This window comes from Galeopterus variegatus, unplaced genomic scaffold (genome assembly GCF_000696425.1).
Source record: "Galeopterus variegatus unplaced genomic scaffold, G_variegatus-3.0.2 Scaffold5464, whole genome shotgun sequence".
Taxonomy (NCBI): domain Eukaryota; kingdom Metazoa; phylum Chordata; class Mammalia; order Dermoptera; family Cynocephalidae; genus Galeopterus; species Galeopterus variegatus.
In genome coordinates, this window is record NW_007731575.1 from 168709 (window position 1) to 181076 (window position 12368).

The following is a 12368-nucleotide window of genomic DNA, read 5'->3' on the forward strand; positions in this document are numbered from 1 at the left end:
CATGGACGACTCGGCGGTTGGGTCGGACCCCGAGCTGGCAGCTCTGCCGCTCCAGTTCACCCCGCACGGGAACGTCTTGGGTACGCGGCGGCCGGCGGCGGTCGGGTCCCCTCCCGGGACCTGCTCCCCGCATTTCGTCCCGCTCCTTCCCCCGCACCCGTTCCCCGTGTCCCCCCTGCGCTCTCCCCCCAGGTTTGCGGACCATACCCCTGACCGCCCTGCGCCCCATGTCTGCCCAGGCTCCACTAACAACCTCTTGGAAGAGGAAATCTTCCACTACATGACCCAGAGGCGGAGGAGGCTTTCACCCTCTAACTCGTCTGCCTCCTCCTATGGGTTCTCCAGTGAGACCCAGCCCCATAGGCCCGCCTGGCCGCCCATGGGATGGGAACAGGGTATGGGCGACGGGGAGGATGGGTCGGGAGTGTATGGCAAGGGCGTTGGCCGATTGGGGCGCTGGGGAGAAGGGAAGAAATCCTGAGGGGCACATGGACCATTCCCCCTCCTCCATTCAGACTTGGATTCAGCACTCGAGGGCTCATCGGATATGTACAATCTGCCCAAGAAAGAGGATATCTTACTTGGCCAGAGTAAGGTTAAGGCAGGGATGGGGTGGGCACCCTGATACCTGCAGCCCACTCGCTTTGGGACCCCATTCTCAGGGAGAGCCTGAGGCCCCCACCCCCACGACCTCTCAGCGGCCCTTGGAGGGAGAAACTTTGTCATAGGCCGGTAATGGGATTCAGATTAGGACCATTGGGTCAGGCAGGGGACACCGATGCTTCCTCTGCTAACCATGGCCCCCTTCCTAAGGCTGTAATGACGAGTACTATGAGGCGAGTTACCTGACCGCCAGGACTTCCGGACAGGCCCATTCTGTGGGTACAACCAAGGGCTTCCACCAGCTGGTGACTTCGCTCTCAGTTGCTGACTCCTTCCACCACCAGGTGAGCTGATTGTCAGGCATCCTGTACTTTCATCCGACCTGAGGGGACCATAGCTGTGTTTGGACAAATACAGTGGAGCAGGGTGGACACTGGGTGCACCCTTCATTCTCCAGGGAGGGTTAGGGTCAGCAGACACCTGTTTGGTCAGGGCCCTACTTTGGGGAGCCGTCAGAACTATTTGACTAGAGTGCATGGGACGGCACATGGCCTGTACCCCGGTCTGAGATTTGGCTCATGCTCTTTCTGAGAATTCTTAGGGTAGAAAGGAGGGTGCCGGGGCACAGGCAGTCAGGACACTCACTGAGCGAGTGACAAGGCCCCATAGACAAAAGGCTGGTAACCCAGAAGGTTCTGGAAGGGGCAGGTCCCTGGCCTTTAACCAATGGTCTGAGTGAGCTGGCCAAGGAAGTTTGGACTGCGGGATATGATAGGGCCATGGTGATCCCACCAACCAGTTCCCTCACCCTGATTTGCTTCTGGAGATTCGAGATGACAGCCTTTTTTCTTCTTGCGAAGAAGACAGCAAGGATAGGTGAGTAGTGGAGACGCCCAGGGACAGGGCTTTTTTCTGGGCCGAGGCTCTCCTGGCCCAGTTGCTCCCCTCTTTTGCCTCAGGGAACACCCCGTGTATGGCTTGCAGAGTTCCTACCAGAGCATCGCACAGTATTGCGGAATTTCCAGCATCTCCAAAAGCTCCCAGGACCTGTCCTATTATTCTACATCCTCATCCTCCTCTTCTTTATATTCATCTTCAAGTCCGTGCCCTTCGTGTCTCACCCGATACACCATCCAGCCAGGAAAGCAGGCACTTAGGGTCCCGCTCAGGGGCCAGGTGCTGCTTTTCCTGCTGTTAGTTGCCTTGCTGCTCTTTGTTTACTACTACTGGGAGCTTCGAGAGGGCAACCCCTTCTGGATAGAGCCCTGAGGGTTATTGGCTTCAGAGCCAGCTCTTCTCAGAAGTCCTGGCTGACTTCTTCAGCAGTGTTTGATGGGGGTGTGGGTGGGGGGTTTCTTTGTGTTCTAGCTTCTGGAGGCTGGGCCTAGCCCGAGGCAGTGTTTGTTCTCCCTGCCTTGTCCTGCCAGGGAGGCAGCAGACTCAGGCCCTCCAGTGTATGGTGGTCCTGGGCTTGCCTTCCTCTGGAGCCTCCTGGCCCTGGTTGCCTGTGACCCTTAAGGCCTGGGAGGGAAAGAACTGACTCTCGAGGAGAATATGGTTGTTGTCATGCATGCCTCTTGTTCATTGACACCTTGTTGGCCAAAGGCCACCCTGATTTCTTTTCGTGGACACACAATAAAATGACCATTTATTTGTAATATATTGGCTCTTTGTGCTGCGGGAGGGGTTGGGCTCCCATGGCATGGGGCCTCTGGTCTTGGATCTCAAGGATCACTATCTGGCTTTGCATTTCTGTGTTGGTCTTGGGTTAGGGATCAAATGCTACCCATAGATATGTTTGTGTTGGACAATACGCTTGTTGTCATGCATGCCTCTTGTTCATTGACACCTTGCTGGCCAAAGGCCACCCTGATTAGTTTTCGTGGACACACAATAAAAAGACCATTTATTTGTAATGTATTGGCTCTTTGTGCTGGGGGAGGGGGTGGGCTCCCATGGCATGGGGTCTCTGGTCCTGGATCTCAAGGATCACTATCTGGCTTTTCATTTCTGTTTTGGTCTTGGGTTTTGGATCAAATGCTACCCATCGATATGTTTATGGGTTTTTTTGTGGGTTTTATTCCTTAACTCATTCCCCAAAGCATTTACAATGTGCATAGGTTATATGCAAATACTACGAGATTTATGTAAGAGACTTGATCTTCAGTGGATTTTGTTATGGGGGTGGGATGGGGTGTGTGTGGGAAGTGTCCTTGAACCAATCACCCAAAATCCTGCGGGATACTTATAAAAATAACTATAGTGTACCAAAGTGTGTGGAGAGAACCCAGTTGGAAATGCATCATAAATGTCTGTGGTGTTCCAAACTCAGCATCCAAGGGCATATAGCTAGTGGAGCATTCCTGAGCTCCTGGAATTGCTGCCTATTTAGTGACACAGGGGAAAAAGCTTTTAAGACTCTGAAGTTCCCCAAAAGGTCCATGAATCCATTGTCCATACACACACGCATGCACCTGCTCACCCATACACATACCATGGCAGTCTTTCCCTGTTTATCCAGTTAGATGCACCATCCACCCCTATAAACACCCCTTTACCGACCCCTTTAGTTCCTTTGGCTCTCTTTCCCGCCAGTGCCCTTGTGTGTCTACAGCCCCAGGCCTCTCTGAACCCCGCAGGACCAGCCTGCTTCCCAGCTGTGCTTGAAGAGCTGAATGTTGTCGGGGCCATCTCTCCCTAGCACTGGCTGGCTGAAATTTGGTGGCCAATTCCATCATATTATACTCCTCGTCCCTCTCTCCAGAAGTACTCTTTCACCCCTTCTTCTCTACTCAAACTTCCAACATCACTGCTGATGACTTTGCCCCATAGTTCACTGAGAAAACACGTGCAACTGGCTGAGAATCACGTCATCCTCCCACCATCAAACCTACTCACTCTCTGTGTCTTTGTCCCTATTCTCTGCTCTGGCCGAGTGGCAAGTGATGATCTGCCTCTGCCCCTACAAGGCCAATTCGTGTGCTTCTCCCATCTTCCATCCTTTATCTCACATGCTTAGAAGGCCCTTTTGTCCTCACATCCCCTTCTAGTGACAACATTCATACCTGCAATCCTTTACTATGTGTATGTATATCAAAATTTCATGTTGTACACCTTAGCTTCATATAGTAAATAAATTTAAAAAGTCATAAACCGACTGCTAAAGTCATCTACACAGTCTTTCCCTGCTCTCCCTACTCCATCCACTCCACAGGGACAATTTGAACTCCTGGGAATGTGGAGGGGAAGATGAATTAGGGACAGAAAAGGCACAAGGGATACTTGGGACAGATGATGACATCCTTAGGCTCACAGAGTCCTGGCCTTCAGAGTAGGAAAGAAGCGGAAATTTTCTTCATTATAAAGAAGGGGAAACTGACGCCCTAAAAGTAAATGTACTTGCCCTAAATCCCATAGCGATGGGGCTGCATAGCCAGGAATGAAACACGTTCTCTTCCCTATTTCTCAACGATGCCTTCAATTATCACAGTGACTTCTTTTGTGGTCTCTATGTTTTTGTCCCAAAAGTAATGACATGCATTCTTATATGCAAAAAGTTTAAGCTGTCAGGATTTATATGGAGTAAAATATAAAAGCCTGCCCTCTTGCAGGCCCACACAGGGCATTTCTCTTCCCAGTGCTACCCACTGTCAATGATGACACTGTGAAGTCACACTGCACCAAACCACCTCTCAAGAGTTTGCTGCACTTTCAGAGACTCTCATTTACCCTGGGCATGAACTTGCCTTGGGCTAGTCAGCAGCAAACCTCAGGGAGCATAAGATCCACTTGGGGAACGTACAAAAAACAACCAAATTGCATACTTTAAGAGCCATGGTTTTATGTGCTGTGAGTTTTTCTTGGACAAAGGTCACAATAGGCTTTGTGGGATGTCACCAAGGACCAAGCTATTGAATCAGAGGTGATAGAGTCCACATTTTACTCCATACATATCTCGAAAGCTTGCCAAGCCATGTCCTCTCCGTTCCATTTGGAACGTGTCTCCTCTCCTGGCCCCACTGCTAGGAGAGGATGTGTGAGTCACCCAGCTCCTCGGTGCAGCACAGAAAGAGGGTCTGGAGAGAAGGGGAGGGCCTGGGTTCTTTGTGCAGAGCCAGGGACTTGGAGGAAGCAGAACCCCAAGGGGCTGCTGAGGAGAAAGTGGGTCTTCCTGGGGTAGGAGGTGGGGGGACTGTTCCTGCAAGTGGCAGGGGCTGCCCCTGGACAGTGTCAGGTGCCCGAAGGTCTCAGCACCCCTGGTCCCCCACCAAAGAAGGGGGCACTCGGGCCTTCTGTGGGGTGATACGGCATGAAAGGGGGCTTCGGTCCAGGTCAGGGTGGGACTGAATGGGATCGGTGTGACGCTGCCATCCCAGCCAGGGTGGTGTGAATTCCAGCTGTCCCGTCTTGTCAACATAGAAATGGAAGACACCCTTCTCCCCACATGCAAGTCAGGGGATGGGTGTGCATCAAGTTTGGACTGGGGACAGCCACTCAGACCCTAGGGCCTCTTAGGAAATCCAGGAGAGACAAGGCACACGGCCTCAGGCTGCAGGACCCCAGCTGGGAACTGTGTAGTAGTAGCCTGGGGAGCGGGAGGGGCTGGCCCTGAGCGGCCATGCTTGTGGGCGAGGGTGTGTGGGAGGCCTGTCCCGGGGACTGTCACCCAACAAGGTTGAGGGCCTCCAACAACAGGTGATGTGCTTGGCTCTGGGACAAGGAAGCATCTTCCTGGGAACACCGAGTGCAGCTTAGGGGGACCGGAGCTCCTTGTTTCAAACTCTGTGGATGCTGCCGGCTGATGGTGGGGGGCGGGAGGCCCATGGTGTGGCCCACAGCCTGGCGGGGACCACCTGGGTGTGCAGTGCTCCTGTGGGCAGTGGCCCTGCCACCTGCCTGGGGTCCTGCCCAGGCCTCCACCATCAGGTTATTAGGGAGATGGTCAACGGCATCCACCGAGCCAAGTGCAGATCTCCTTGGCCCTGTAGGAGGCCTCCTGCCTTCCTGCACAAGCTCATCTGGTCCCCCTTCCCACACGCCCTGGGTCCTTCTCCACAAACACAAGACTGTGCCAGGCCCCCTTCAGACTCCTCCTTGGCCTCTGCTGGGAAGCTGGACTCCCGGGGTGGGGCTGGGGGTGGGGGCCCAACTCTTCTCTGACACACACGCCCACTGGCCCTATCGGTCTAGACGCCTCTGTCCCCATGTCTCTGCAGCTGTTCCCCACAGCGGGCTGGGACAAGCACGGTGGGGATCAGAGCCTGCATCTCCAGGGCCCTGGTCTGGTGGCTTTCTGGAGCAGGTGCTGGGTCAGGTGAGTTGAATGGACCTGATCAAGTTCAGCCTTAGCCACTGTCACTCTCTTCCTTTCCAGTTTGGGCAGAAACGCCCCCCAAGCCCGGTCTGGCACAGGTTTGGCCCCAGGTGCCTATGTGGGAGAAGGTGGGGACTGAAGACCAGGCCACCCAGGCTGGGCTACCCACCGCAAGGAGCACAGGCTCCCACAGACGCCTGGAAAACCACAGCCACTGAGAGATGGAAGTCGAGAGCTCACGCCACCTGAGTAACTATAAATCTCTATTTTCAGCTACGCCACCCCAGGAACTTACCCTCTCATAAGTCTTACAAACTTTTTCTATCGCTACCTTTTATGTTTGCTCATTCCACTTAGATGTGGAAGAGATCGCATATTTGATTTTTAATTCCTCCACAGCACTTAACATAGTACGTTTTGTGTAGTACAAATGACATCATTATTTTTTGAGTGAATAGTGAACATTTAAAACAGAAGTTGTCTTTTTCTTAATTTAAAGAGGTACCATGACAGGCCATTTTATTCCTTCTTAGGACTCATGATACCGGAACTATGAGTGAAAATAAATGGGCCATTACCTCCTAAAAGTGATGGTATTTTATGGTTTGGGACTGCCTGTCTTTCTCTGTCTTTGTTCCATCTTGACCAGAACTGTTCATCAACCCATTTTTCAGAGTTAAGTATAAAACTATTGCACCTCCCGTAATATTAGTCTTTCACTCAAATGTGACATTTAGAAATTTCTTAAGTGGGTATTTTTATCTCCATGTATTTATTATAACATTTTAAGTTGAAATAAAAAACAAGCCTATGTATGAAAAGTTGTGCCTTTTGAAATTTAATTTTACCTGTTTAGAAAGTGACATGAAAGTGGCTTATAACTGAAGTGGACTTTTCGTTTTAGGCTCTCAAGGACTTGGATGGGGATGATGAAAGTCTCCTTATTGGTGAACAAAGAGAACTTAACAAAGACATGGCCGTGTTGCAGCAAAACATTATGATGGGAACTGTAAGTAGTGTCTCTTTAATATTAGAGACTGAGGGTGGGTGTGAGCACTGGAACACTTTGTTTGTGGAGTTGCGTATGAGAATTATGTACATTTCATTTTCTGAAACAGCATCAGCAAGAAATGGCAATTATTGAAATATCTCTTCGATCCCTGTTATTCTGAAGACTCTGAAGAAGGAACTTGAACCTCAGTTATATGACACAAGTATAACATTAGCTACACTAAACTCCATTACGGTGGCTTTAAAATTCTAGTATAAATCAGTATATCTTGTTTATCATTAGTTTCTTTGTTCAATGCAAGACCACATTGCTGTTAACCAGCGAGTGTACCCTGAACAGTTACGTGAATACCAAAGTTTCATATATCAGGCTTCCAGCACTTCGATAGTAATGGTGACTTTTTCTCCCTAAACCTGTCAGTTAACTTTTAGCAAGAATGATGGGCCGACCCCGTGGCGCCCTCGGGAGAGTGTGGTGCTGGGAGTGCAGTGGCGTTCTCACCGCGGGTTCGGATCCTATATAGAGATAGGTGGTCTGCTCACTGAGTGTGGACGACGCCAAGCCAGGGTTGCGATCCCCTTACCGGTCACAAAAAAAAAAAAAAAAATATATATATATATATAGATGACTTAATTTTAGGTTTGGCCTCAGTGGATCGCTATCAATCCCAAGAGGTAGAAAACACAGGCATGGAAGGTTAGATTGTTCTTTCTTAAGGAAAATATGAGAAGACAAAATAAATTTTATCTGTGCACCCTTCTGTATTACTAACCGGGTTACAGAGCCAATTTCAATGAAAATTTGATTTCACAAGGAAACCTATGTTATGGCCGTAAAAATGATTAAAAACAACTTCTGTTTGTGTTCTTGAAGAAAATTACAGTGCTAAAAATTATCGAGACAACTGAACGAGATAAATAAATATCAGTGCTGAGCCATGGGTTTGTGAATACGTCATTTTCACAGAGACGCCAAAATGTCATTTAATTGGTTTTGGTCCACTATTAATGACACCTGTTCTTAGCATTGATTTAGGAATTTTACTAATGTATATGTATAATGAATTATTTGTGGTTTATGTATTTTACATGTATTTTTAAAGTAAGTTGTCTAGAGTGTTTTGCTTTCCATGTATAGTATTCAGTGGTATGTGGAAGTTTCAATGCACATGCATCTAAAAACTTGAATCGATAATTCTCATACGTTTCCTTTTATAATGTGCACTTTATACATTTAACAATATGCACAGTCTTCATTTTATTTAATAACTATGAGATGGTTTGAGAATATATTTCAAACAACTTAGTAAAATGTCTTCTTTTATTGAGTTAGTGAAGTTGCTTTTACGAACCATTCAAAATAAAATAGTCCCACTTGGAGAAGAGCCGGGGTCCTGGGGCCTGGGGTCTGCCTGCTGTTTCTCGCCCTCCCTTCAACTTCTACCCACTTATTCCTTGGGGCTGCCCGAGTGCCCTGGTGACCCAACCAGCCACTGGCCCATGTCATGTCACCGGACTCTGTGCATCCCAGGGGCTCCCATAGACCATCCCGGCCACTGCCGCTCACTTCCCCCAATGTTAACCTGGCCCCTGTGTCCCCTCATCCCCAACTCCTTCACAGCCCCGTTTGGCCCAGCTGTCAATTGCCCACAGCAGAAGCGAGACTCAGCTGCAACATCAAGAGAACATTACTGAAAAAAAAAATCTGCTGAACCACTGAGGAGAAGGGGATGACATCAGAGAGAGGACACCCCAAAAGGCACGAGAGATCATGGGTCCCGGGGACCCCTCCTCCTGGGGTTCCTGACCAGGTGCCACATCTGTCACCCATACTGTGGCCCTAACACCTTCTCCCTTCCTTAGGGCTCCCCGGTCTGCCTCAGGCCAGGACGGTGGACTCTGGCAATGTCCACTGACTTGAGGAAACCCGCTCCTGGGCTGACCCTCTGGGCCAGGGTCTGGCCCAATGGCCTGCACAGGACAGTCACAAGACACTGGAGAACATGGCAGGGAACACGCCAACGAGCCGAGGAAACTGAGGCATGAGTAAGAACAGGGTGGACATCAGAGCTCGGGGACTCCAGGAGGAAATGCTCAGTTAAGGTCACACAAATCCCCACAAGAACAAGCAGCTGGTGGCCTAAATCTTCACTGAGAAAGCAGAGGTGGAGCTGGTGACACTGGACAAGAGCGAGCAGAGCCTTGGCTCCTGGCCTGGAAGCTCACAGCACGTGCCCAGGCCCAGAGGTGGCTGACGCGGTAGGCCAGGTCGCGCCCAGATGGACACGAGCCTCATCGTATAACTTCGTATAATGCACAGCACGTGCCCAGGCCCAGAGGTGGCTGACCCGGTAGGCCAGGTCGCACCCCGGGGTGGACACGAGCCTCACGGGTTTGCACAGACACGATGGCGGTGGGGGGTGGGGAATGAGAGCGCTTGCTTGACACGGGAGTCACCTCGGGGCAAATACAGATAAGGGTGGGCTTCCCAGAACAGGGAACAGCCTGACTCAGGACTGGGAATGGGGGACCCCTCTTGGGAGACCCCGGCAGCTCCACCATTGAAATGGCCTCTTTCCCCCTAATGTCTCCCAGTGCAGTGCAGGTGGCAGCCGTCTTCAGGTCCTTCATCCAGGCCTTGGCCGGACACTCAGGGCGGCCTCCAGGCCAGCTGCCCGAGTTGGTCGTGTGTGGGGCAGGGTTCAGCATCGGCGGGTGCTCAGCTCTGGTCCACCATGCCGGTCCCAGGTTCTCCTTGCCTTCTCTCTCCTGTGGCTCTGCACAAACACAACAGAATGAGACACCCCCACCCACTCCCACCTCCTCCTTTTCCTCCTCCTCCTGCTCCCCTTCCTCCTCCTACTCCCCCTTCTCCTCCTGCTCCTCCTTCACCTCCTACTCCCCCTCCTCCTCCTGCTCCTCCTGCTTTGGAACAAAAACTTTCCTGCCCACCCACTCTGGCCTAAGCCAGCTGTGGGGACACTGCCCCACTGGATACCCAGCACCCCTGCCTGGGGTCTTCTCACAGTCTTTGGTCTTTTTGCCCACTAAGCCCTGTCAGGCCACAGGGGGAGAAAACTGCCTCTCAGCTGGCATGGAGCTCCCAGGTCCTTTGTGTCCCCTGCCCTCAGCTCAACGGTGCTCCCTTCCTGGGGCTCCCCTAGAGCAGTGTAGTTGATCCTATAGATGGGCGGGATCCTGCGGCCTCCCCTTTGGGATGTTACTTCTCTGCTTTGCAGCTCTTCCTCGCCAGCACTGGCTCCTTCTGGCTGGGACAGTCCCTGGGCAGGCTCTTCCAGGCCCCATACGGCCTGGGGGCTGGTGAGCATCTTTAGCTCAGAGCACACAGGGTGGGCGTTAGGGGCTGGCCAGATGACTGGGCTCATGCCTGGGCCAGAGCCCTCAGCTGTACCTTCTTGAGCCTCTACTTTGTTAGGGTCCCCACGCGAGGCTTGGGCGCCCCATGTGCTGGGTGTAGCAGCTCCCCACTTGCATCTCTGATACCTCGTCAGGGCCCTCAGTGAGTCACACGGGGTTTGGTCTTGGTTGGTGCAGTCCCTTCCAGCTGGTGGAGGAGGACGGGGCACAGCCTGGGCCTGGCTGCCCTGACCCTCTGCCCCACTCAAGTCAACTGTTGTTTGCCTGGGCTGCCCCTTCCCCTTGATAAAATGTCTCTGCTGCTGCTAGGAGAAGCGGTCACTGGATCTTCTGAGCCTATGCGTCATAGGGCTAGGGGTGGCTCATGGCCCCAGCCCCCGTCTCGTTTCCCGATGCTGCTGACTCTCCTGCTACAACCTGCGGCCTCCACAGTGATGGAGGTTTGTCTTCAGCAATGGCACATGCTGCCTGGCCATGGCCTTCTTCCCCAGTGCTGTGGCAGCACAGCAGTCGGCTGCACTTCAGTGATGAGACAGCCCCTTCCTGTAGGGTCTGGCTGCTGCTCTCTCAAAAAGGCCCTGCCTGCATGGGGACCTGAGATGTGGGGACTGCCTGTCCAAGGCCCCCGCTACTGCCTGCCTACCCGCGGCCTTCCGGCCCCTTCCTACTTGACTCTGCATCTCCTTCATCATAGCCATGGTAGCCTCCCTCTCCTCTTTATCTCGAATGACTTTCATTAACTCCAGAAAAGTAGGGTGACAGTCTCGCTGATCCAGGAGCTCGAGCTTGTGCTGGAGGGTTGTGGTCATGCAGTCCCGAGCTAGAAAACGTTTCAAGCGAATCAGGTCTGTGCTCTGCTCGAAGGGGCTGTGCTCCACGGCTTTCTGCAGCAGGGGCTCTAAGCGCAGCAAGTAAGCAGAGTCTTTCTCTCCAGTTTTCTGAAAGGTCTGAAGAAACCTAAACTGAGAGCGTCTAAAGTTCTCTTTATTCCCAAAGATCTGCTTCAGGGCGTCCAGGCACTGCTCCACAGTGATAGAGTCATTGTGGGCCCAGAGCACCCGCATGATGGACAGGGCAGAGCCGCGTAAGCTCTCCAGCAGACGCCACCTCTTCTCCACCTCAGACACTTGCCACATCTGCATCATGTCAGTGACCTGCTCCAGCCACACTTCAATGGTCTCTTCGCCTGGGCCTGGGAAAGCACTTCCCGAAAACACTTTTGGTTTTGGTACCACGTGCTGTCTTCCAGAGGCTGCAAAACTGCTGGTCAGACTTGGCTCGAGCCCTCTAGCTCCATGTCCTCAGTGGACAAGGTGCTGTAGGCCAGGGTTTTGGCCACGTCTACCACTCTCCGGCTCTCATCTTTCAGGAAGTACTTCAGTCTACTGATAAATTGTTCATCTGGGTTCCGGGGTTTTACCAGCACTTCCCAGGTGCCCCCATTTCCTGGTATCTGACTAGGGATTGTAACAAAATTGACAGTGTCAGCCAACTCGATGACGACAGCCCTGGCATTGTCTTCCCTTAGGAACGTTCTGCCCAGCACCCTGTACGCACACAGGGGCTTGAAGCCTGCCTTCACGGTCCCTTCCATTTCAGCCTCACTACACTCCACGGGGATGCCCACGATCAGCAGGGCCTTCCTGGGGTCCAGATCCATGCCCTTGCACCAGTCCTCTAACAGTGTCTCCGCCATGGCTCTCACTGCCTACGGACTGATCTAATACTAGGGCACTAATCAGCTCAGAGCTTTACCTGGACTCAAATAATTCTGAGCCAATGCCAAGGAGGAAGGCAGAAGTGCCCCAGGTTTCCACAGCCTGTAATGCAAAGGGGTGAGAGCATCGCTAACACCCACTCCCCACCTTCACCCAGAGCACCTCCTCTGCCCCCACCTCCCCATGCAGGGATTTAGTCCCTGCTTCCCAGGGCTCCTGCAATTATTTTGTGGAGAGCAGAGTGTGGAGGGTCTCCCCAAGCAAATCTCCCCCACCTCAGCCCTCCTAGCTGAACTCCATTTTCTGTGGGTTCCTCCTTGAAATCCGTGTGCTGTGCATGCCTG

The 12368-nt window shown here is 52.2% G+C and overlaps 1 protein-coding gene and 1 pseudogene across 1 annotated transcript; one reads left to right on the top strand and one right to left on the bottom strand.

The window, feature by feature from the left end:
- Position 1: 1 nt before the first annotated feature.
- Positions 2 to 7850, top strand: LOC103604897 (emerin-like). Its single transcript, XM_008589471.1, has 8 exons — positions 2 to 395; positions 516 to 593; positions 811 to 947; positions 1430 to 1479; positions 1563 to 1702; positions 5820 to 5917; positions 6822 to 6926; positions 7803 to 7850. Exons 1-8 carry the CDS (start codon positions 2 to 4, stop codon positions 7848 to 7850), a joined length of 1050 nt encoding a protein of 349 aa, XP_008587693.1.
- A 2792-nt stretch (positions 7851 to 10642) lies between these two features.
- Positions 10643 to 12002, bottom strand: LOC103604898 (annotated as a pseudogene).
- Positions 12003 to 12368: the final 366 nt, after the last annotated feature.